The following is a 19668-nucleotide window of genomic DNA, read 5'->3' as shown; positions in this document are numbered from 1 at the left end:
GCTGGGTCATAGGGTAGGTCTATTTTTAATTTTCTGAGGAACCTCCACACTGTTTTCCAGAGCGGCTGCACCAGTTTGCATTCCCACCAACAGTGCAAGAGGGTCCCCGTTTCTCCACATCCTCTCCAGCATCTATAGTCTCCTGTTTTCATTTTCGCCACTCTGAGTGGCGCGAGGTGATATCTGAGTGTGGTTTTGATTTGTATTTCCCTGATAAGGAGCGACGTTGAACATCTTTTCATGTGCCTGTTGGCCATCTGGATGTCTTCTTTAGAGAAGTGTCTATTCATGTTTTCTGCCCATTTCTTCACTGGGTTATTTGTTTTTCGGGTGTGGAGTTTGGTGAGCTCTTTATAGACTTTGGATACTAGCCCTTTGTCTGATAGTGTCATTTGCAAATATCTTCTCCCATTCCGTTGGTTGCCTTTTAGTTTTGTTGATTCCTTTGCGGTGCAGAAGCTTTTTCTCTTCATGAGGTCCCAATAGTTCATTTTTGCTTTTAATTCCCTTGCCTTTGGGGATGTGTCAAGTAAGAGATTGCTGCGGCTGAGTTCAGAGAAGTTTTTCCCTGCTTTCTCCTCTGGGGTTTTGATGGTTTCCTGTCTCACATTCAGGTCCTTTATCCATTTTGAGTTTGTTTTTGTGAATAAAAATATATGTATTTAAAAAAATTGTGGGGCACCTGGGTGGCTCAGTCAGTTAAGCTTACGACTCTGGCTCAATTCATGATCTCGGTTAGTGGGTTCAAGCCCCAGGTCGGGCTCTGTGCTGACAGCTCAGAACCAGGTCCCTGCTTCGGATTCTGTGTCTTCCTCTCTCTCTGCCCCTCCCCTGTTCGTGCTCGCTCTCTCTCTCTCTCTCTCTCTCTCTCTTTCTCTCTGTTTCTCTCAAAAGTAAATAAACATTAAAACTAATTTTTTTAAATTGTGTTTATGGCCCCCAAGAGCTCTGGGAAGGAGTCCATCCCTCTCAGTCTGGCATTTATACATGGAGACACTGCTCCCCTGTCCTCTGCACCCCTGCCCTGCTACTTCTCCAGCTCAGGCCTCCCCTCTCTACCCTGTCCCTCCCACGCCACCTCCTGTCCTGGCCTCAGACCCAGCTCTCTGTGCTGCCCCCTGCTGTGCGCCCACCTAGCTGTCCCCCAGACCCCTCCCCCCACTCAGCTCAGCATCGGCCCCAAATCTGTTCCTCCTCTGCTGCCCATCTGGGTGCAGCTCTCCAGCCACTGGGCACCATGCCTGCCCCCCTCAGCCCTGCAGCCGTCCTGACCTCCTGTCTCCCTACAGTCCATGCCCACCCAGCCCCAGAGCGTCTTTCCGCATCAGAGCTCCCCCTGCTTCTGCCCGCCCAGCCCCAGCTCCCAGCAGGAAGAGGGTGGCGTCGTGGGTTTCGTGGTGGTGGCTCGTGGGGTCTGCACTCCTTTGGCACGGCCCCAGAGGTCCCAGATCCGGGCCGGCCGTTGCCCACTGCAGCCTCCGCCCCTCCCTGGTGCTGTGTCCCCAGGTGGAGTCGTTCCCCTTCCTGGGCCGCGTGTCTGGCCTCCGCTCCACCATCCGGGACTCGTCCTTCCAGTCCAAGCAGACCGGCCGGCGGGACAGCAAGGTGGTCAGCATGGTGGGCCGCGTGCAGATGGACATGCTGCAGGTACGCGCGCGGGGCCGGGCGGGTGCCCGCCCTCGTGGGGCTGCTGCCCGGGCCCTGGGCCCACCCTGCGCCCCCGCTCCCCCTCCCCACTGCAGGTGTTACTGCGAGAGTATAAGCTCCGCTCCTACACGCTCAACGCCGTGAGCTTCCACTTCCTGGGCGAGCAGAAAGAGGACGTCCAGCACAGCATCATCACCGACCTGCAGGTGCCTTTCCTGCGACCTCTGACCCCCCTCCCGCCTGCCCCGACCTCACACCTCCGCTCCCTGCCCCCGGCCTCTGATCTTACTCTTCCGTCTAATTCTCTGACCCCAGCAGCCCACCTTCCTGACCTTGGGCTGCGATCTCCCAGCTGTTCTCCCGACTCTCACCTTAACCTCTTGCCTCTGATCTGTGACCTCACCTGGCAGATGTGACTCCTCATGTAACCTCTGGCACTGTGACCTTATTCCCTTGTCCTGCCCCGGCCTCTAGCCCACACTCGCCCATCAGACTGCTCCCTTTTCCTCTGACCCCGCAACTCCCCGACCCCCAGCTCTGCCCACTCCGCACCCAGACCCTCGCCCTCTCCCTGACCCCTGAGCCCTCACGGCTGCCCCCCCACCCCCTGATGCCCTCCATGCCTGTTCCCAGAACGGGAACGACCAGACACGCCGCCGCCTGGCCGTGTACTGCCTCAAGGACGCCTTCCTGCCCCTGCGGCTGCTGGAGCGGCTCATGGTGCTGGTGAACGCCATGGAGATGGCGCGCGTCACCGGCGTGCCCCTTGGCTATCTGCTCACCCGCGGCCAGCAGGTCAAGGTCGTGTCCCAGCTGCTGCGGCAGGTCAGTGGGCGGAGCTGAGGGTGGGCATCCCAGTGCTCTGGCAAGTCCCCGCTCCCAGCCTCCCGTCACTTGGTCACTCGGTCACTCGCTGTGGCTTCTGGGCCACGACACCTGACGCGCTGCCCCACCTGGGCCTGCCTCCATTTTCCACCTTCTCCCCTCCCAGGCCATGCGCGAGGGGCTGCTGATGCCCGTGGTAAAGACAGAAGGTGTCGAGGACTACACGGGAGCCACAGTCATCGAGCCCCTCAAAGGGTATGACCCCGTGTCTGGGTGGGGGTGGCTCGGGGCTTCCGGCCCTGACTCCTCCCCTCCCCCCCTGCCCCCCCTGCCCCCCAGGTACTACGATGTCCCCATCGCCACACTAGACTTCTCTTCTCTGTACCCGTCCATCATGATGGCCCACAACCTGTGCTACACCACACTCCTGCGGCCCGGGGCCGCCCAAAAACTGGGGTATGGCACCTTTTTCATCTTGGGGACCCCAGGCCTGGGACCCAGATGGGAAGGGGAGTAGAGGAGAGACTTGAGAGGTGGGGAGAGCCTGAGGGGGTCTCGAGGGGAGGAGGTGGGGAGGCTGGGCATCACCCCCCGGCGTCCTCCGCCTCAGCCTGACAGAGGATCAGTTCATCAAGACGCCCACAGGGGATGAGTTTGTGAAGACGTCAGTGCGGAAGGGCCTCCTGCCCCAGATCCTGGAGAACCTTCTCAGCGCCCGGAAGAGGTGGGTTCTTGAGCGCCCCACCCACCCCTTCTCAGAGCTCAAACTTGCCGAGGCTCCTCACCAGTCTGTCTCTCGTGGGTCACCCCAGGGTTGCCGCGCCACACATTAACTGCCACGGTGTATGAATTAGAATAAGACACCCCTCCAGATGGCTCCCCTTTGCCCCCTCTGCTGGACACCTCTGTGTAGTACACAGCCTGCACAACTGTACATGGCACCCATTTCTAGAAAGGCACCTTGACCAGTGCCCAGGCCAGGGCCTCTTATCTTTCCCTGAGATATGGGACGCTGCCTCAGTGGCCTGTGCTTCCTCTCTCTCCAGGGCCAAGGCTGAGCTGGCCAAAGAGACAGACCCCCTGCGTCGGCAGGTGTTGGATGGGCGGCAGCTGGCGCTCAAAGTGAGCGCCAACTCTGTATACGGCTTCACTGGTGCCCAGGTGGGCAAGCTGCCGTGCTTGGAGATCTCACAGGTGAGTGCCCAGTTCCCACGGTGGAAGGTGGGGGGCACACAGCCCCTCCCTGGGAGAACCAGGGCTCCGTGTGGTAGAGCCCAGGCTGCCCCAACTTGCCAGCTTTCGGGAGAGGGGACGCGTGAGTGTTTGGTTCATTCATTTGTTGAACAAACGCTCGCCGAACGTCCTGTGTGGGTCCAGCAGGTGGCAAAACGGATGAGAGTTCCTGCTCTCGTGCGGTGCGCAGCCTCGTGGTCACGCAGATGGTGACAGCAGCAGATGTGGGAAGGCAGTTGGTGCCGAGGGCTCTGCAGACAGTTGAAGCAGTGGCAGGGGCGTAGGGGTGATGAGCAGAGGCTTTGTTCATTGCTCATTCATTTAATCTCTCAGTCCACCTGAAGACCCCACCCACCTCTCCCCTGGTCCCCATGAGGGTGGGGGAGTGGAGAGCAGGTCCCCAGCCTCCAAATGAGAGGATGGGGCCACGTGTCTGCTCATGGGGGCTGGGGTGGTGCCCAATAGCACAGCCAGCCCCTGACGCTTGATTTGCCGTGTGTGCTCCGTCACTGAAGGAGCAGGTGCGCTGATACCTCTTCCTGCCCCGGGTGTGAAGATGCTTGGTCAGTGCTCTGCTCTGAGAGGGAACATGGGCAGAAAAGCCCACCGCCTCACCTCCCAGCTGTGTTCTCGGCCTGTTCACCGGACGCAGCTCTGCTGCTCGGACAGAAAAACATCCACGGTCAGACCACAGAGGGTCTGAGTCCGAGGTTCTGCCAAGCTGGGATCAGGACCTCAGCTCCTGGCTTAAGAGAGCCTTAGAAGGGCCTTCCTGCCCAGCCCCTTCCCCTGGAGTTTGGGTCTCGGCACATTCCAGGCTTGGTTACTTCCAGCCCCAGGAAGCTCCCTCTGTATCTAGGCATTATATCGTCCCTCATGTGGCTCTGGAGGGAAGGCTTGGAAGAATTGCCAGTGGCGGGGCTTTTTGGTGGGAGAGGCCTATGCACACACCCACCCATCTTCAATTCGGGGGCCCCCAAGACCACCCTCACCTCAAGTGATCTGCTAGAAGGACTCCAGGAACTCAGAAAAGCTGTCCTACTCACAATTATGACTTAATACAATTAAAGGATAGAGATTAAAATCAGCCAGGGGAAAAGGCATGGAACTTCCAATTTGTCTCCACCAGTGGAATCATGCAGACAGTGTTTATTTCTCCCGGCGTTGATGTGTGACAACACGCATGGAGTGTTGCCAACTAGGGAAGCTCACTGAGCCTCAGTGTCCTGGGTTTTTACTGGGGGCTGGTCACGTAGGCATGGAGCATCTGTGTGACCGACCTTCGTTACTCAGTCTCCAGCCCCTGCAGAGAGGTCAGGCTGCTAGCGTGTGGCCCGAGGCCTCACCATGAGTCACACTGTCAGCACAGTCCAAGGTCCTAGGTGAACAAAGACACTCTTTTAGGCAGGACGTTCCAAGGGCTTCAGGTTCCCTCCCAGGAGCCAGCCAAGAGCCAGGGCTCTTTCTGGGCAAGTTTCCTCCTATAGTGCATCCCGCCCATATTGCTCTCATTGGCCTTTCATAAGTCTCTGTGGGCCTCCCCCAGGCTCCCTGGTAGAGAGAGGTGGGTGTTTGGCTGTCAGACTCCAGCCCCGAAGCAGAGGCCAGGCCAGGAGGACTTGGCTTTGCTTCCCTTGGGGCTTCCTCATCAGGGCCACCGCTTCCTGGTCATGTCCCTCTGTCTTTTCCCTCTTCATCCTTCCCTTTGTTTCTTTGCCTTTTTTCTTATTGCTGTCTCTCAGGCTTATAGGAGCAGGGAGATCAAACAAACAAACAAAATGCTGAATCATTCCAGAAAAGGATGAAGGAAAGAAAAAGGAACATAGAACAGGTGAAACAAGCAGAAAGCATATAGTAAAGTGGTGAACATTTAAGCCCAAATATGTTCAGTAATTACACTAAATGTAAGTCACCTAAATGCTCCAGCTAAAAGACAGAGATCTTCTGACTGGATCCAAACAAACAAAAGCGGAAGAGTCACACCCATCTCTCCTTGGTGTGTGCCCCGGGCATTTTTTTTTTTTTCTAAAATTTGTTAATGTTTTTATTTATTTTTGAGACAGAGAGAGACAGAGCATGAGCAGGGGAGGGCAGAGAGAAAGGGAGACACAGAATCTGAAGCAGGCTCCAGGCTCTGAGCTGTCAGCACAGAGTCCGACGCGGGACTCGAACTCACGGACCGCGAGATCATGACCTGAGCTGAAGTCAGATGCTTAACCGACTGAGCCACCCAGGCGCCCCGCCCCGGGCATTTTTTAATGTTTATTTATTTTTGAGAGAGAGAGAGGGAGACACAGAATCCAAAGCAGACTCCAGGCTCTGAGCTATCAGCACAGAGCTTGATATGGGGCTCATGAACTATGAGATGATGATCTGCACCACAGTCTGAAGCTCAACCTTCAGTTGAAGGCTCCCCTTCAGTTCCCTTATTTGTAAAGTAAGATTGTCGGAAAGTTTCTCCATGAGCCTGGCACATCCCACTACTCTGAGGGGGCATTTGACAGTATGTAGGCTCATTTCTGGTTGCCCAAGGATTTGGGGGTTGCACTGCTGGCTTTCGGGGTGGGGGCCGGGAACGTCAGTGCTCCTGCACCATGGAGAACTGCCTGCAATGTTACCACATGTCACAGCACCTCCGTGGCAGGAAACAAACAGCGTGCTGATGGCCTCTTCCGGCTTCAGCCTTTCTAACACTCATCCTTTGCAGACCTTCCTCCTCTGTGCCTAGAGCTCTGGGCTAGCGACCCAGTTCTTTCCAACAGATGGTTGAAAAGGAGCTTAGTAGCCGCGTTTTGTGGATTTGGGCATCAAGGCCCAGAGGGGCAGAGTGACTCACCCAAGCCCACGCCCCCAGGAAGTAGCGGAAGTGGCACCCTGAGCCCAGGACTCCTGGGTCCTCACTGCGTGGTTCTCTCCCTGACAGAGCGTTACCGGCTTTGGGCGCCAGATGATTGAGAAAACAAAGCAATTGGTGGAGTCCAAATACACGGTGGAGAATGGCTATGACACCAATGCCAAGGTCAGAGGCCGCCCCTCCCACTGCCCAGAGATGGGGCTGGGTCAGGGGAGTTGCAGGGGCTTGGCCCCCATCTCTCCATGCCTCCCAGTCATATACGTCCCTCCCCAGGTGGTGTATGGTGACACTGACTCAGTCATGTGCCGATTTGGTGTCTCTTCTGTGGCCGAGGCAATGGCCCTGGGGCGGGAGGCTGCGGACTGGGTGTCAGGCCACTTCCCCCCGCCTATCCGGCTCGAGTTTGAAAAGGTAAGTGGGAGCCCCCCTCAGGGCTGGAGTGGCCAGATGGGTCTCGCAAGTTTCAGAGGGTCTCTGATTCTCAGCGCCCGCATTCGCGTGCGGTTCCCCTCACATCTGGAGATGTCAGCATCTGGAGCCCCCAGTGGCCCTCCGGGGCTCTCCATTTTGGGGGTGCCCTGATCTGGGTACTCTGAGTATCCCATGCTTCACATTCTGTAGGTCCCGGTTTGGGGGTATTTGGGGGCCTGGATTCTTCTGAGTTTGGAAACTTAAAGCCTTGGGCTTTGCGATGCAGGACAGTGTCTGTTTTTTTGGAAACTTGTCAGTCTTGGAGCGCCTCTGGTTTTGGGTGTGGGGGCTGCCTTGGGTGGTGGGAACCCTGACCGGGGTGAATCCTGCATCAGGGCACCATTGGCCGGTGCTGCTTGGCTCCCAGCAGGAAATCAGGCTTGGGGTCTGGGGACTCCAGGGTTCAAACTTGGAGATCAGGTCTTGGGTACACCTGCTCTCAAATTTAGAGCCTCCCCTGTTTGGGCCTCCCTGCCTCAGGGCTCCCTCCTGGGCCTTAGTCTCAGCAACTTGGGGTGGAGGGAGGTGCTGCCTTGTACCCCTGTCTGCCTCAGGTCTGTCCCAGATCCAGATTTGGGGCCCTCCAGGCTTCACCTCATGACTGGGTCTTGTTTTAGGGGCTCTCTCTAGTTTTCAGATTTGAGATCCCTGGGATGCTGAGGTGTGCCCAGGCTCAGGCACGGGGGTCTTGAGATCTTGGGGTCCATCTGTCCCAGGGCCCCAATCCTGTATCACATGGACCAGCCCTGTGTGTCCCGGTTTCTGAGGGAAGTCTCAGGAGTCAGGAGGTCTTGAGGGTCTCAGCCACGGGTCCCTCCCTAGGTCTACTTTCCCTACCTGCTCATCAGCAAGAAGCGGTATGCTGGCCTGCTTTTCTCCTCCCGGCCGGACGCTCACGACCGCATGGACTGCAAGGGTCTGGAGGCTGTGCGTCGGGACAACTGCCCCCTCGTGGCCAACCTTGTCACCGCCTCCCTGCGCCGCCTGCTCATCGACCGGTGGGTGGGAACCTCCCCTCAGCCCCAGGCCGTGCCCCAGCCCCTCTCCCTCAGACCCAGGAGCCCCCAGCCCCCTCCTCCCCTGGGGACACAGGTGTCGGGCCCAGCTCGTCCTCCGTGGTGGAACGGTGGAAAGAATGTGGGGTTGGACAGCTGTGGGTCTAGGCCCCGCCTCTGCCACTTTGCAGCCTGTGGCCTGGCTGGGTCCCTCCCCGCCTTGGGCCTCATCCGCGAGAGCACACTCTGGCCCTCAGCAGCCACTGGTGACCTCCCCACCCCGGCCCTGCAGAGACCCCGCGGGTGCCGTGGCCCACGCACAGGACGTCATCTCAGACCTGCTGTGTAACCGCGTTGACATCTCCCAGCTCGTCATCACCAAGGAGCTGACCCGCGCGGCCTCTGACTACGCCGGCAAGCAGGCCCACGTGGAACTGGCCGAGAGGTCCGCCCAGTGGGAGGGGTGCAGGGCTGTCCAGAAATAGCCCCCTCCTGCCAGCTGGGCACCACTTCCTACAGCCCTGTCCGCCCCCGCCATCCCACCTGCCCTCACCCGCCCCGCCGCCCCGGTCTCCCCGCAGGATGAGGAAGCGGGACCCCGGGAGCGCGCCCAGCTTGGGCGACCGTGTCCCCTACGTGATCATCGGCGCTGCCAAGGGCGTGGCTGCCTACATGAAGTCCGAGGTCAGGCCCACCTGGGCTGCCCGCTCCGCCCAGCTCCCCTCTGCTCTCACTTCTGCTTTCCAAGCCCTGCGGGGAGGGTGTTTCCCTCTGTGGGCCCCACAGGGTCCTGAGAACCGCCCCCAGCACACCCCTGGGAGTTGGCTCCCTGATGCCTTTCTCCCAGGCCTCCCGTGCCCTCTGGAGGGCCCCCCCATAGTCTGACCCCTCCCTCGCTTCCCCTGCAGAAGAAGACCCAGCCTCACCACGCACATCACATCTCTCCATCTCTCTCTTTGCGTGTCTACTTGGTCCTTGCTCTCCAGCCCATAATTCTCTTGGATTCCTGTCCTTCCCCCTCCTACCCCAATGTCCAGTGACCTCTGATCCCCACAACCCCTTCCTCAGTCCCCAGTTCCTGTCCTGCCTCCTCCTATCTTGGCTTCTAGCTTTCACTGCCAGCTGCCGTCCACCTTGGCACACCCCCTAAGCTGTGAACTCTGACCCTTGCTTGGGGTCCTGAGGCCCCCCACCTGTGGACCCCAGCACGCACCACAGCTCATGGCCAGAGGACCCTTCACCATCTCCGGTGCCATCCCGGACCCGTGTCCCACCTCGATGCGGCACCCCGGAGGGTGACCGCCCCCAGGGACTCCCCCACACCACTGCCCACGCCCACAACCGGGGAACCCACCAGCCCAGTGGCTCCCGGTGCCCGTCACCACGCTGCCTGCTGTTGAGCACAGCCCCTGGCCCCCGGGTGTGACCCCGCCTGGCCGCTCTGCTTGCAGGACCCCCTCTTTGTGCTGGAGCACAGCCTGCCCATCGACACGCAGTACTACCTGGAACAGCAGCTCGCCAAGCCCCTCCTGCGCATCTTCGAGCCCATCCTGGGCGAGGGCCGCGCCGAGGCTGTGCTGCTGAGTACCGAGGGGGCATGCCCGGGGAGGGAGGAGGGCGCCGGGGGTCACAGAGGGCACCGGGGCCCACTGCCTGCCCTCGCCTGCAGGGGGTGACCACACGCGCTGCAAGACGGTGCTCACGGGCAAGGTGGGCGGCCTTCTGGCCTTTGCCAAACGCCACAGCTGCTGCATCGGCTGCCGCACTGTCCTCGGTCACCAGGGTGAGCTCTGGCCCCCCCCGCCCAGACCCCAGCCCCAGGCCCCCACGCTCCACCCAGCTCTGCCCTCGCCCAGGTCCCTGGCACCTGCCGTCCAGGCTGGCGGTGCCACCCCGGATAGGCCTGGGCCCCTGGGTGGGGGCTCCCATCTACAGGCACCCCCTCGAGGGTCCCGGGCCCCCCGCCCCGGGAGTTCCCCGGGGAGTTTTCCCCCCCGCACACTTGCTCCCTTGTTCTCTTGTCTCCGGGGACTTTCAGAAGCCGGGATGGGCAGCGGGTGGGGAAGGGGCAGGGATAGGGCAGCCCGGGGGCCCTGGCTCTGCCCCAGCTCCCCTGTGCTGACCCACCCCCTCCCCCAGGGGCCGTGTGCAAGTTCTGCCAGCCTCGGGAGTCGGAGCTGTATCAGAAGGAGGTGAGGGTTTGCGTGCGGACAGGGGGAAGGGAGGAGGGGTCCGCTGGGCCAGGGCCACCCTGCGGTGCTCTCGTCCCCAGGTGTCGCACCTGAATGCCCTGGAGGAGCGCTTCTCGCGCCTGTGGACACAGTGCCAGCGCTGTCAGGGCAGCCTGCATGAGGATGTCATCTGCACCAGGTACAGAGGTCTGGCGGGCCCGCCACCCCCACTCTGTCCTGCCCGGGCCCCTCCCAGCTCCCAAGGCCTGTGGACCTGACCCCAGGGTCCCGGGAGGCGCCCTTCACCCCCTCTGCCGCCACCACCGTGGCTGACCCTCAGTGTCCTGGCCTGCAAAACAGGCCCGTGCTCATCCCAGCCTTAGTCGGGCGGGGGGTTGCTGCTCAGGGGGCAGGGCTGGGCACCTGGTATCTGCCCAGGAAACGGCCATAGTTCTCTCTGCTACTCTCGTACACACACGCGTGAGCGCGCGCGCGCACACACACACACACACACACACACACACACACACACAACAGTCCTGGCCCCCTCCCCCAGGGCAGGCCAGGCTTTCCCCAGGGAACAGGTGGGCGGGGCGGGTTCCCACGCCAGGTGACAGGTGATATACGGCTGGTGGCCCAGCGCCCCTGCGGGCTCCCGCTGTTAGGGCTCCCCCCATGCCCGCTGAGCAAACAGCCTGCCCCTGGCGGGAGGGTTGGGTGGGCAGCGGGTGGGGGGGGGTCAAAGTCCTGGGAACAGCCCCCACCCCATTGCTGGGCCGGGCAGACGCCCTGATCCTGACCCTGACCCCGACCCCGCCCACAGCCGGGACTGCCCCATCTTCTACATGCGCAAGAAGGTGCGCAAGGACCTGGAGGACCAGGAGCAGCTTCTGAGACGCTTTGGCCCTCCTGGCCCTGAGGCTTGGTGACCTCTGACCTCGGCAGGCTTCCCACCAGGGCCTTGGGGGGCCGGATTGGTGCAAAGTTAATAAAGTTCAGGCCTCTTGTTTCCTGGTGTTTTGTGGTCTCCGGTGCACAAGGTCCGCTGTCATGAACCCTGGCCCCGGGGGGGGTCCTTTCCACTCAGCCGGAGCCCCTGACCCCCAGGAGGCCCCCCACTGACTCCTCCCCTTCCCTCCAAGAACGCCTGGGCTCCCAGCACTGCTGCCAGCCCCACAAAAGCCAGTCCTGCCTCAGTCTCCCCCTGGGACCCTCCCTCAAGGGCCTGAGTGAACATCTAACCACACATCCTCTGCCTGGACCGCCCCGCCCTCCAGGTGCTGACCTGTTTCCACCAGGCCTGGGGCAGCCCCTGGAACGGAAGCTCCCACTGCCCGGCACGACCCAGGGGACCCCCCCCCCCACCATGTCACACACCCACGATCTTTCCACCTCAGGGTCCTCGCAGGCTCTGGGCCTGGATTTTCCTCAGAACCCTCCCTCCCCACGGTTCACATCCACTCCTCAGAGTCCGGGCAACCCCACCTCGCCTTCAGACCCCATCAGTGCCCGAGCCTGTCGCTCAGTGGCATATGCCACCGCCCCCCTCCCCGGCCAGTTCCTGGGTTCAGAGCTGCCCCCCCCTTTTACTGACCTCAGGAACGCTTGGCTTCTCTACTTTCTTAGGATCCCCCCAAATCCAGCTCCTCTCCCAACCACCCTTGGGCTCAGCCCCCCATTCCCACCCCAACTGTGGGGATCCCCAAATCCAGATGGCCCCTGGGCCTGCCCTCTCTACCACGTGACCAAGGGGTTGTGCAATCCAGCCCCCTCCCCTGGCCCTCCCCGAGGGGATTTTCGAGGAGGGCTGTGCTCTGTGCGGGCCTGGCCGGCACCCCTGCCCCCCCCAAGGGGCTGGGCCAAGGTATAAATAGGGGTGGTGGCTGCGGCAGGCGGCAAACCCAGCCGGCTCCACCATGCTCGCCCTGGAGGCTGCACAGTAAGTGTGGGGGGCCCTAAAGGAAGGAGTCCCCCTGCACTTGGGACTCTGCCCCAGGGGGCAGGTGGGTGGGAGGGAGGGGGTCCACACTGCCTCTTGCCCCTCCTAGATCTCTTGTTCTCTCCTAGCCCCGCTTCCTTCCTCCATCCTATCCCTGTCTCTCTCGGACCTCGGAAATCTTTCCTCGGAATGCTCGCCCGTCTCCCCTCCCACCGACGGCCTCTCCCAGGTGGCTCCCCAGGTCGCACCCCCGGCCCCCACCAGGCCTCGCTGTACCCCTGGCTTGCTCACTGTTGCCCGCTCTGCCTCTCGCCGTCTTTTTTTTCCCCTGGGGCTCTATTCTCTGCCTCTTGCTCCCTCTCTGTCTCTGTCTCCGTGTCTTTGTCTCGGTCTCTTTCCAGGTCTTCCTCTGTCTGTCTGTCTTCTTTCCTACAGTCTCCCCCGTCTGTCCCCCAACCCCATCTGTCTATCCCTGGGGCTCATAACCACTTCCTGCATCCATGAATGTCTCTCTCCACACCTTCCTCCCTTCCCGCCTCTCCCATCTCCTTCCCATCTCTTCCCAGAGGCTCTCCGGCTCTCCTCTGGTCCAAGGTGGACCCATTTCACCGACTCCCTGATGGAGGCCCCCTCCCTGCCCCCACCTGGGCAGTGACGCCCACAGCGGCTCTCCAGGGACTTTCTCCTTCACTTTCCCTGCCCCCAACCAGCCTCTGTCTATGCAAATCCCAGGGGAGGGGGGACATTTGCCTGCTCCCCCCCCCCCCCCCCCCCCCCCCCCGCACGGGCTCCCAACCACTTGGGAGATTCAGGTGGCCGAAGGCACCCCTGACATGCCCCTGTGTGTCTTCCCCTCCAGGCAGGACGGGCCACACTTCAGCTGTCTGGTGAGTTGGGGCCCTGGGGATCAGGGAGGGTGGGGGACCCAGATGGCCCACCTTGACCTCCCTGCCTCAGTTTCCCCTTCCATTCCTTCCTGTCACTCTGTCTTTCTGACTCTCCCTCCATATCTCCATATCTCCACCTCACCTGCCCCCTCCCTGCCCCATATATGTTCCACAGAAGTTTTCCTGGTGTCTCTTTCCAGCTCTCAGGCCCTTGGCATGACAAGGGATGGTGGTCTCTGTGACCCTGTTATGTATTTATTTTGAGGCAGGGGGAGGGGGGGAGAATCCCAAGCAGGCTCACGAACCGTGAGATCAGCACCTGAGCTAAAATCAAGAGTTGGACACTTAACCAACTGAGCCACCCAGGCACCCCAGTTTTTGCTTTTTTTTTTTTTTAAACAAAAATCGAGGTATAACACACAAGCTGGCAAAGTGACAAATCTTGGGTACAGCCCAATGAGGTTTTACATCATGCACACACCTGTGTAACAGCTAACCAGAGCAAGATATAGAACATTTCCGTCCTTCTGGAAGATTCCCAACCAACAACCCCCGCCCCTGGATATTTTTCAACACAGATTAGTTGATTAGTTTTGTCTGTTTTCAAATTGTATATGAAATACATCATGTAGGATGTCCCTTTTGGGGTCTGGCTTCCTTCATCAACATTTCAGTGTATGTCAGGCATTGTTTTTGTTGTTGTTTTAAGTAAACTCTACCCCCAACGTGGGGCTTGAACTCACGACCCTAGAGCAAGTATCACATGCTCTAATGGTCTATTGACTTAGCCAGCCGGGTGCCCCAACACTGGCTCTTTTTCCTTGCTGTATAGTACTCTGCTGGGCGCCCCCTCCCCTGCCACACACACACACACACACACACACACACCTGTGTTCATCCATTCTCCTGTCCGTGGCACTTGGGCTGTTTCTCACTGGGAGCTATTTGAAAAGCTGCTCTGATTGTTCTTGAACAAGGCTATTGGGTGGACATACGTTTTCAGTCCCCTGGGGGGAATACCTAGGCGTGAGACTGCTGCTACCTTGGGATGGCGCGTGTCCAGCTTTGGTCTTTACTCTCGTTGCTAAAGCAACACATGATTCTTGGGATGGATCAGAGTGATACGGAGGTGGATTAAAGAAGCGTCAGACTTTCTTTGCCTCTGTAAAAAAAACACTTCCAGCCCTGGGACAGGCAAGCCTGGGGGAATTCTTCCACACTTGCCCCAGGTGTTGGGGTTCCTGGGAGCCCACAGTCTTTAGAGGGTGCTGACAGTTGTGTGCCTCTCTGAGACCCCGCGTCTCTGTGTTTCTGTGGGTCTCTGCCTGTATCTTTCCTTCTGTGTGTTGTGTTTGTGTCATTCTGTGTGTTCCTGCTGTGCGCTTCTGTTCCCTCTTCCGGCATCTCTGCATGTCTCTCTTTGCCCCTGTCTCTGGTGCCTGGTCTCTGTGTCTCTTGTGTTCTTCTTTCTGTGTGTCTCTTTCTCTCCTTCTCCCAGCCTCTTCCTTCTTCTCCCCCCTCCCTGTCAGAATCTTCCCGCTGGCCCAGAATGGGGGGTTGGGGGCTCCCCGAAGGCTGGGATGACCCCTCTTCTTCCCCCCGACCCCATCAGTACCCAGATGGCGTCTTCTACGACCTGGACAGCTGCAAGCACCCCAGCTACCCTGACTCAGAGGGGGCTTCTGGTGAGTGGCCCTGGCCTAGTCAACCCCCTGACCTGGACCTTGGGCCCATTTCACAGATGGGGGAGCTGAGTCCCAGGGGAGGATGTCACCTAGTTCAGCAGGACAAGGTTAGCCCAGGTCTCCAGGCCTCCTCCCCTTCCTTTTCTCACCCAGCCTCTTGCTCATGCAAATTCTGGGGTCCGAGATTTGCATGGCCCACAATGGCCCCTCTGTGCAGGGGGCTTCGAGTGGGAGGGGCTGAGGCCAGACTTGGCTTCTGACTCAGTGCCCTCCCCCAGACTCCCTGTGGGGCTGGGACCTCAGTCCAGCTGTCCCAGCCACCTCGTATGAAGCCTTCAACCCAGCTGTGGCCAACTTCGGCCACCCCCAGGGAGTCCAGCTCTGTTACGGACCCTCGACCTACAGCCCCATGGGGAGCCTCGACCCGGCCCCCAGCCTAGAGGCCCCAGGGCCCAGCTTCCCAGCGTACCCCACGGAGGAATTCACCAGCCAGGTGAGGGGCAGGACACAATTAACATCGCCATCATTTGATTGAGGCTTAGCAGGTGCCAAGCAGTATGTGAAGACCTCTAACAAGCCTCTGAGGTTAAGTGCCATTATCACTCCAGACAACAGAGGCACGGGCTCTGACCGAGGGGCGGCGTAGAGTGCCATTCTCAGTGATGGGCACACTTTCGTGGAGGCGGCCCGGGCATCCCTTGGCCATGCCTTGGAGATCTGAACCGAGGCCGGAGTGCAGGCCGTCATGAGAGTGTGCGGGGAGTGGGGGACACAGTGGGGACCCACGAGGAGGAAGCTGAGGGAAGACAGCAGAGGGAGGGAGGGAAGGGGGTCCCTGGACTGCAGGTGACCCTGACCTTTTGCAGACCGTGGGCCCCCCGGCATATGCCCCCTACCCCAGCCCTGTGCTGTCAGAGGAGGAGGATCTCCTGCTGGACAGTCCCACCCTGGAGGTTTCAGACAGCGAGTCGGACGAGGCCCTCATGGCTGGCCCCGAGGGGAGGGGATCTGAGGCAGGTATGTAGGAGCAAGTGGGGTTGGGGGGGCTCCGGACACAGATGGGGGAGGGAGCTAAAGGCACCATGGCTTGGCTTCCCAAGCGCTTACTACGTCCTCCAGCATTGAGGGCCGTTCCCGGGTCCACCCTTGGCTGTCTGTGTGGCCCTGGGCAAATGACTCTACCTCTCTTTGCCTCGGTTTCCTATCTACAATGGGGATGGCAGGGAGTGTTTCTTCCTGGGGGTCGGGGAGATTAAGTGGGATAACCCAGGTGAGTGAGAGCAGCTCTTGGCACAGAGTGAGCAGTCAGTAAGACTTCACCCTTATGATTGACACAATAGCAACAGAAATAATCATATCAACACCCGGCTATTCGGCCCCTGCTTCCGCCCAGGCGCCTGACGTGCATTATGCTCAACTCCTGAGAAATTAGGATCTTAGTTACTTTCCCTATCTGGGTCTCAGTTTCCCTTCTGTAAAATGGGCAGCAGCAGCAGCGGCCCCAACTCCTGGTGTTACAGTGATTAAACGAGCTCACAGCACTAAGTGCTTCACAAAGGTTTGTAAAAGTAAAACACACACACACACACACACACACACACACACGAACGGTTCATTTATAGCTGAGGAGGCTCCAGCTCAGAGAGAGGTTAAGTCACCACCTCAAGGTCACTGCCGGGAAATAGCAGACCAGACCTGGGGTTCTTGTACCCGGTGCCCTGCTATGAACCACCCCCGTCTCCAGCTTGTGGAGCCCTTGCTGCTTGTAGGAGCCCCAGAGTCAGACCCCCTGGTCTCTTCCAGGATCCCAGTCCCTCAGGGGCCCAGAAACGGCTAGGTGAATTCAAACCCACTCCGGATCTCTTCGCCACCAGTCAGCTCCCTGTTTATATAACCCTTTGCGGAGCGCTGTCAGCCCATTTCACAGATTCATCTATAGGAGGGACAGAACAAAGCAACAGCTTCAGGGGTAACAGCTTCGGGGAGGAGAGCAGGTTGCCTGGGGTGGGCGGGGACGCCGCACTGGAGGCAGGCAGACGCCAGCCACCTCCGTCGCCCCAGTTCTCCTGGCCTGGAGACTGAGGCTTGTTGGGGCTCGGGTTGAACTGGGGTGGGTGTGGGGGCGGGGCCCAAGGGATACCTCCCCTAACGCACCCCCCCAACCCCCCGGCTCCCCCCCCCTCCCCCAACAGGGGCCCGCAAGAAGCTCCGCCTGTACCAGTTCCTGCTGGGGCTCCTGACGCGCGGAGACATGCGCCACTGCGTGTGGTGGGTGGAGCCGGGCGCCGGGGTCTTCCAATTCTCCTCCAAGCACAAGGAGCTCCTGGCGCGCCGCTGGGGCCAGCAGAAGGGCAACCGCAAGCGCATGACCTACCAGAAGCTGGCGCGCGCCCTACGCAACTACGCCAAGACCGGCGAGATCCGCAAGGTCAAGCGCAAGCTCACCTACCAGTTTGACAGTGCGCTGCTGCCGGCCGCCCGCCGGGCCTGAGCCCAGTGGGGGCTGTCAGGGGCTCCACGCCTGTGTCACGTTGGCGTCCCCACACCCTAGGTCACGGCACCTGTGGATTCCCCACACTGGGGGGAGGGGGGCCGCTATAATCCCTAAGCCCTGCCCAGGGCCCCTCTGGGACACCACCCCTCCCCCATCGTGTCTGGGGCCCCTCTGGGATTTCCTTGTCACGTCCAGGATCCCCAGGATCCTCATGTCTGGGTTATGCGACACATAGAGGACCATACTGTGTGTCTGTGTGGAGGGGAGGGGCAGGACAGTCATTCCAGATTCCCGAGAGCTTCTCTGGGATCCCCTTGTGGTGTCTGAGATCCTCCAACCAAGCCTGGGACCCCTCTGAGCTCCCTTGTGTGTCTGAGATCCCTTAATCTCATCTGGGAAGGGAGAGCCCACGGATGGTCACACAGGGAGGGGGGTGCCTTGTCGAGGGTCTCTCTGGGATCCCTTTCTCATGCCTGAGTCCCTCTTGTCAGATCTGAGATCTCCTACTTAGGTCTGGGGGCCTTGCGGAAACCCTTCATCAAGTCTCAGATCTCTATGCCCATCTGTGACTCTCTTGTCCTACCAGTCCCCCTAAAATGATGACCTTTGTCATCTTGCAATCTCCTAATTCTCTGGAACCGCCGTACTGTCACTTCCTTGTGTCTGGAATTCTCTAATCACATCGAGGGTGCCTCTGGGATCCTTTGGTCACCTCTAAAAACATCCTGGTCAGGCTTAGAGGGGACCTCAGTGGACCTTGTCTTGTCCAGGCCGCCTCTGGGATACCCTTATCTATCTGGGATCCTGCAATCACATCTGGGGGCCTCCCTGGGATTCTCCATCTGCTATGCCCCTTTGGGGACCCCACCAGCAGACCTGAGTTCTCATAGGGACCCTTCCCTTCCTGGGATGCCCTCTGGAGGACCAGGCTAGGGAGCATTCTGGCCACTCAACTGATTTCTGGGTGATCTTGGCAGCCCTCCCCATGTCATCTCTAACCAGAGGTCACAAGTTGGTACCCCACCCCCACCCTTCCGGCTCCCTTCGGGGCAGATCAGATCTCTGGTGGTGGTTTCTGTAGTTCACTGTGAGGGAGATTTTGCCTGATCCTTCACTAAAACTTTGCACAACGCGGCAACAGGCAACAGCGGGCTGCTTTGCGGTGCAGAGAGGCTGGAGGAGGGTGGCAGCCACTCCTAATGGGGCTTCTGCTCCCCAGTTGGCCCCAGTCCCTGCCGCCCCCGGCTGTCATACCCCAGTGGCTTTTCTCAGTCACCTGTTGGCCCCCAACCATTTGCATTTCGACCCCTGGTGTGAACCCAAGGAGGTGTGAAGCTTGGGTGCACTGTGGGAGCTCTGATTGGAACCCTCCGGGGGTGCCACAGACCGTGGGCTAGGACGTCAGAGTCCCAGGTCCTGGAGGCTTCGCGGCTGGGGGAAATCTAGGGTGAAAGACTTGCTGCTTCTGGGCCTCAGTTTGTCCCTTGTGTGAAAGGGGAGAGAAGAAGGAAGCATGCAGTCATGCTGAGCCTTTGATACATCTTCTGGAAATCCACCCCACCGCCCATTCATTCATTGACATCCAGGAGGAGGAGGAGGACAAAGGAGCTTCAAGGACCCAGAGAGGGAAGAGGTCCCTATGGGGCACACAGCTGCTGGTAGCAGGGCCCAGGCTGGGACCTGCCCTCGAAAGGACAGCACCCCCCACTCCTGGAACGGGGGCAGGGTGGGAGGGGAGTGCTAGGGACAGAATGTCCCCAGGGCCTCCTCCTGCAAATGAGGTACCTTTTGCAAAGACTATTATCTACCACCCCCAAAATGTGGAATAAAATAAAATTAAAAAAATCAAGGTAGACAGACCTCCTAGGACCCTTTGTTAAGGACAGCAATGCTGTCTGTCCGCCTAGGCCTGCTGACCTTCAGAGCCCTGTGGCAGCGAGGTGGAAGATGAGAAGAGATGGAAAAGGCAGTGAGAGCCGGACCAGGCTGAGCTTTGAAGGCCGCGATAAAGGGCTTGAGACGCAGGCGCTGGTGGTTCGGTTCAATTTTTGTCTCCCTCTCACTCTTTCTTTTTTCTTTTATATATATATATATATTTATTTATTTATTTGTAAGTAATCTGTACCCCTAACGTGGGGCTCGAACTAACAATCTCCAAATCAAGAGTCGCATGTTCTTCCGACTGAACCAGCCAGGCGCCCCTGTCTCCCTCTCTTTTTGACGAGTGGAGTTCTCCCTGCGTCCCTTTCCATCGAGGTCTCTGTCTCCCCGTCTGAGTTTATGTCCCGTCTGAGTTTATGTCCTCCTTCTCTGTGTCTCTGCCCACCTCTCACTGGCTACAGCCCTGCGGCAGGCAGGGCAGGGCTGGAGACTCCTGGGGACAGCGACCCCCCTGTGGCTCCCGGCTCTACACCACCTAGCTGGGCCCGCAGAGCGGTGTGGTAGTCTGCCTGGGAACGCGTGACGT

The 19668-nt window shown here is 59.5% G+C and overlaps 2 protein-coding genes across 6 annotated transcripts in view; both read left to right on the top strand.

Moving 5' to 3' along the window:
* Positions 1 to 11207, top strand: part of POLD1 (DNA polymerase delta 1, catalytic subunit) — a 29237-nt gene extending 18030 nt beyond the window's left edge. The window contains exons 11-27 of one of the 3 annotated variants that reach the window (XM_049622029.1): positions 1507 to 1647; positions 1743 to 1853; positions 2281 to 2472; positions 2639 to 2727; positions 2812 to 2928; positions 3083 to 3196; positions 3519 to 3666; positions 6629 to 6724; positions 6833 to 6970; positions 7853 to 8028; positions 8318 to 8470; positions 8607 to 8709; positions 9477 to 9609; positions 9695 to 9808; positions 10165 to 10217; positions 10298 to 10395; positions 11020 to 11207. In XM_049622029.1, coding sequence (XP_049477986.1) covers positions 1507 to 1647; positions 1743 to 1853; positions 2281 to 2472; positions 2639 to 2727; positions 2812 to 2928; positions 3083 to 3196; positions 3519 to 3666; positions 6629 to 6724; positions 6833 to 6970; positions 7853 to 8028; positions 8318 to 8470; positions 8607 to 8709; positions 9477 to 9609; positions 9695 to 9808; positions 10165 to 10217; positions 10298 to 10395; positions 11020 to 11125 — 2082 coding nt within the window. In that variant the 3' untranslated portion in view covers positions 11126 to 11207. Of the gene's footprint in view, positions 1 to 1506; positions 1648 to 1742; positions 1854 to 2280; positions 2473 to 2638; positions 2929 to 3082; positions 3197 to 3518; positions 3667 to 6628; positions 6725 to 6832; positions 6971 to 7852; positions 8029 to 8317; positions 8471 to 8606; positions 8710 to 9476; positions 9610 to 9694; positions 9809 to 10164; positions 10218 to 10297; positions 10396 to 11019 lie in introns of all 3 variants that reach the window. The other 2 variants (XM_049622028.1, XM_049622031.1) reach the window with 2 other exon arrangements.
* An 884-nt stretch (positions 11208 to 12091) lies between these two features.
* SPIB (Spi-B transcription factor) lies at positions 12092 to 19095 on the top strand. 3 transcript variants are annotated; one of them, XM_049622034.1, is made up of 6 exons: positions 12092 to 12135; positions 12995 to 13022; positions 14635 to 14707; positions 14986 to 15200; positions 15574 to 15724; positions 16900 to 19095. In XM_049622034.1, the coding sequence occupies exons 1-6, from the start codon at positions 12113 to 12115 to the stop codon at positions 17196 to 17198; spliced, it is 789 nt and encodes a 262-aa protein (XP_049477991.1). In that variant the 5' UTR covers positions 12092 to 12112; the 3' UTR covers positions 17199 to 19095. The 3 variants fall into 3 exon arrangements, with proteins under 3 accessions (XP_049477991.1, XP_049477990.1, XP_049477992.1); XM_049622033.1 differs by lacking the exon at positions 12092 to 12135 and having other exon boundaries at positions 12969 to 13022; XM_049622035.1 differs by lacking the exons at positions 12092 to 12135; positions 12995 to 13022; positions 14986 to 15200 and having other exon boundaries at positions 14642 to 14707.
* Positions 19096 to 19668: the final 573 nt, after the last annotated feature.

Source organism: Panthera uncia (genome assembly GCF_023721935.1).
Source record: "Panthera uncia isolate 11264 chromosome E2 unlocalized genomic scaffold, Puncia_PCG_1.0 HiC_scaffold_19, whole genome shotgun sequence".
Classification (NCBI taxonomy): Eukaryota; Metazoa; Chordata; class Mammalia; order Carnivora; family Felidae; genus Panthera; species Panthera uncia.
The sequence above is the reverse complement of the archived record's forward strand: the minus strand, read 5'-3'. Positions and strand labels throughout refer to the sequence as shown.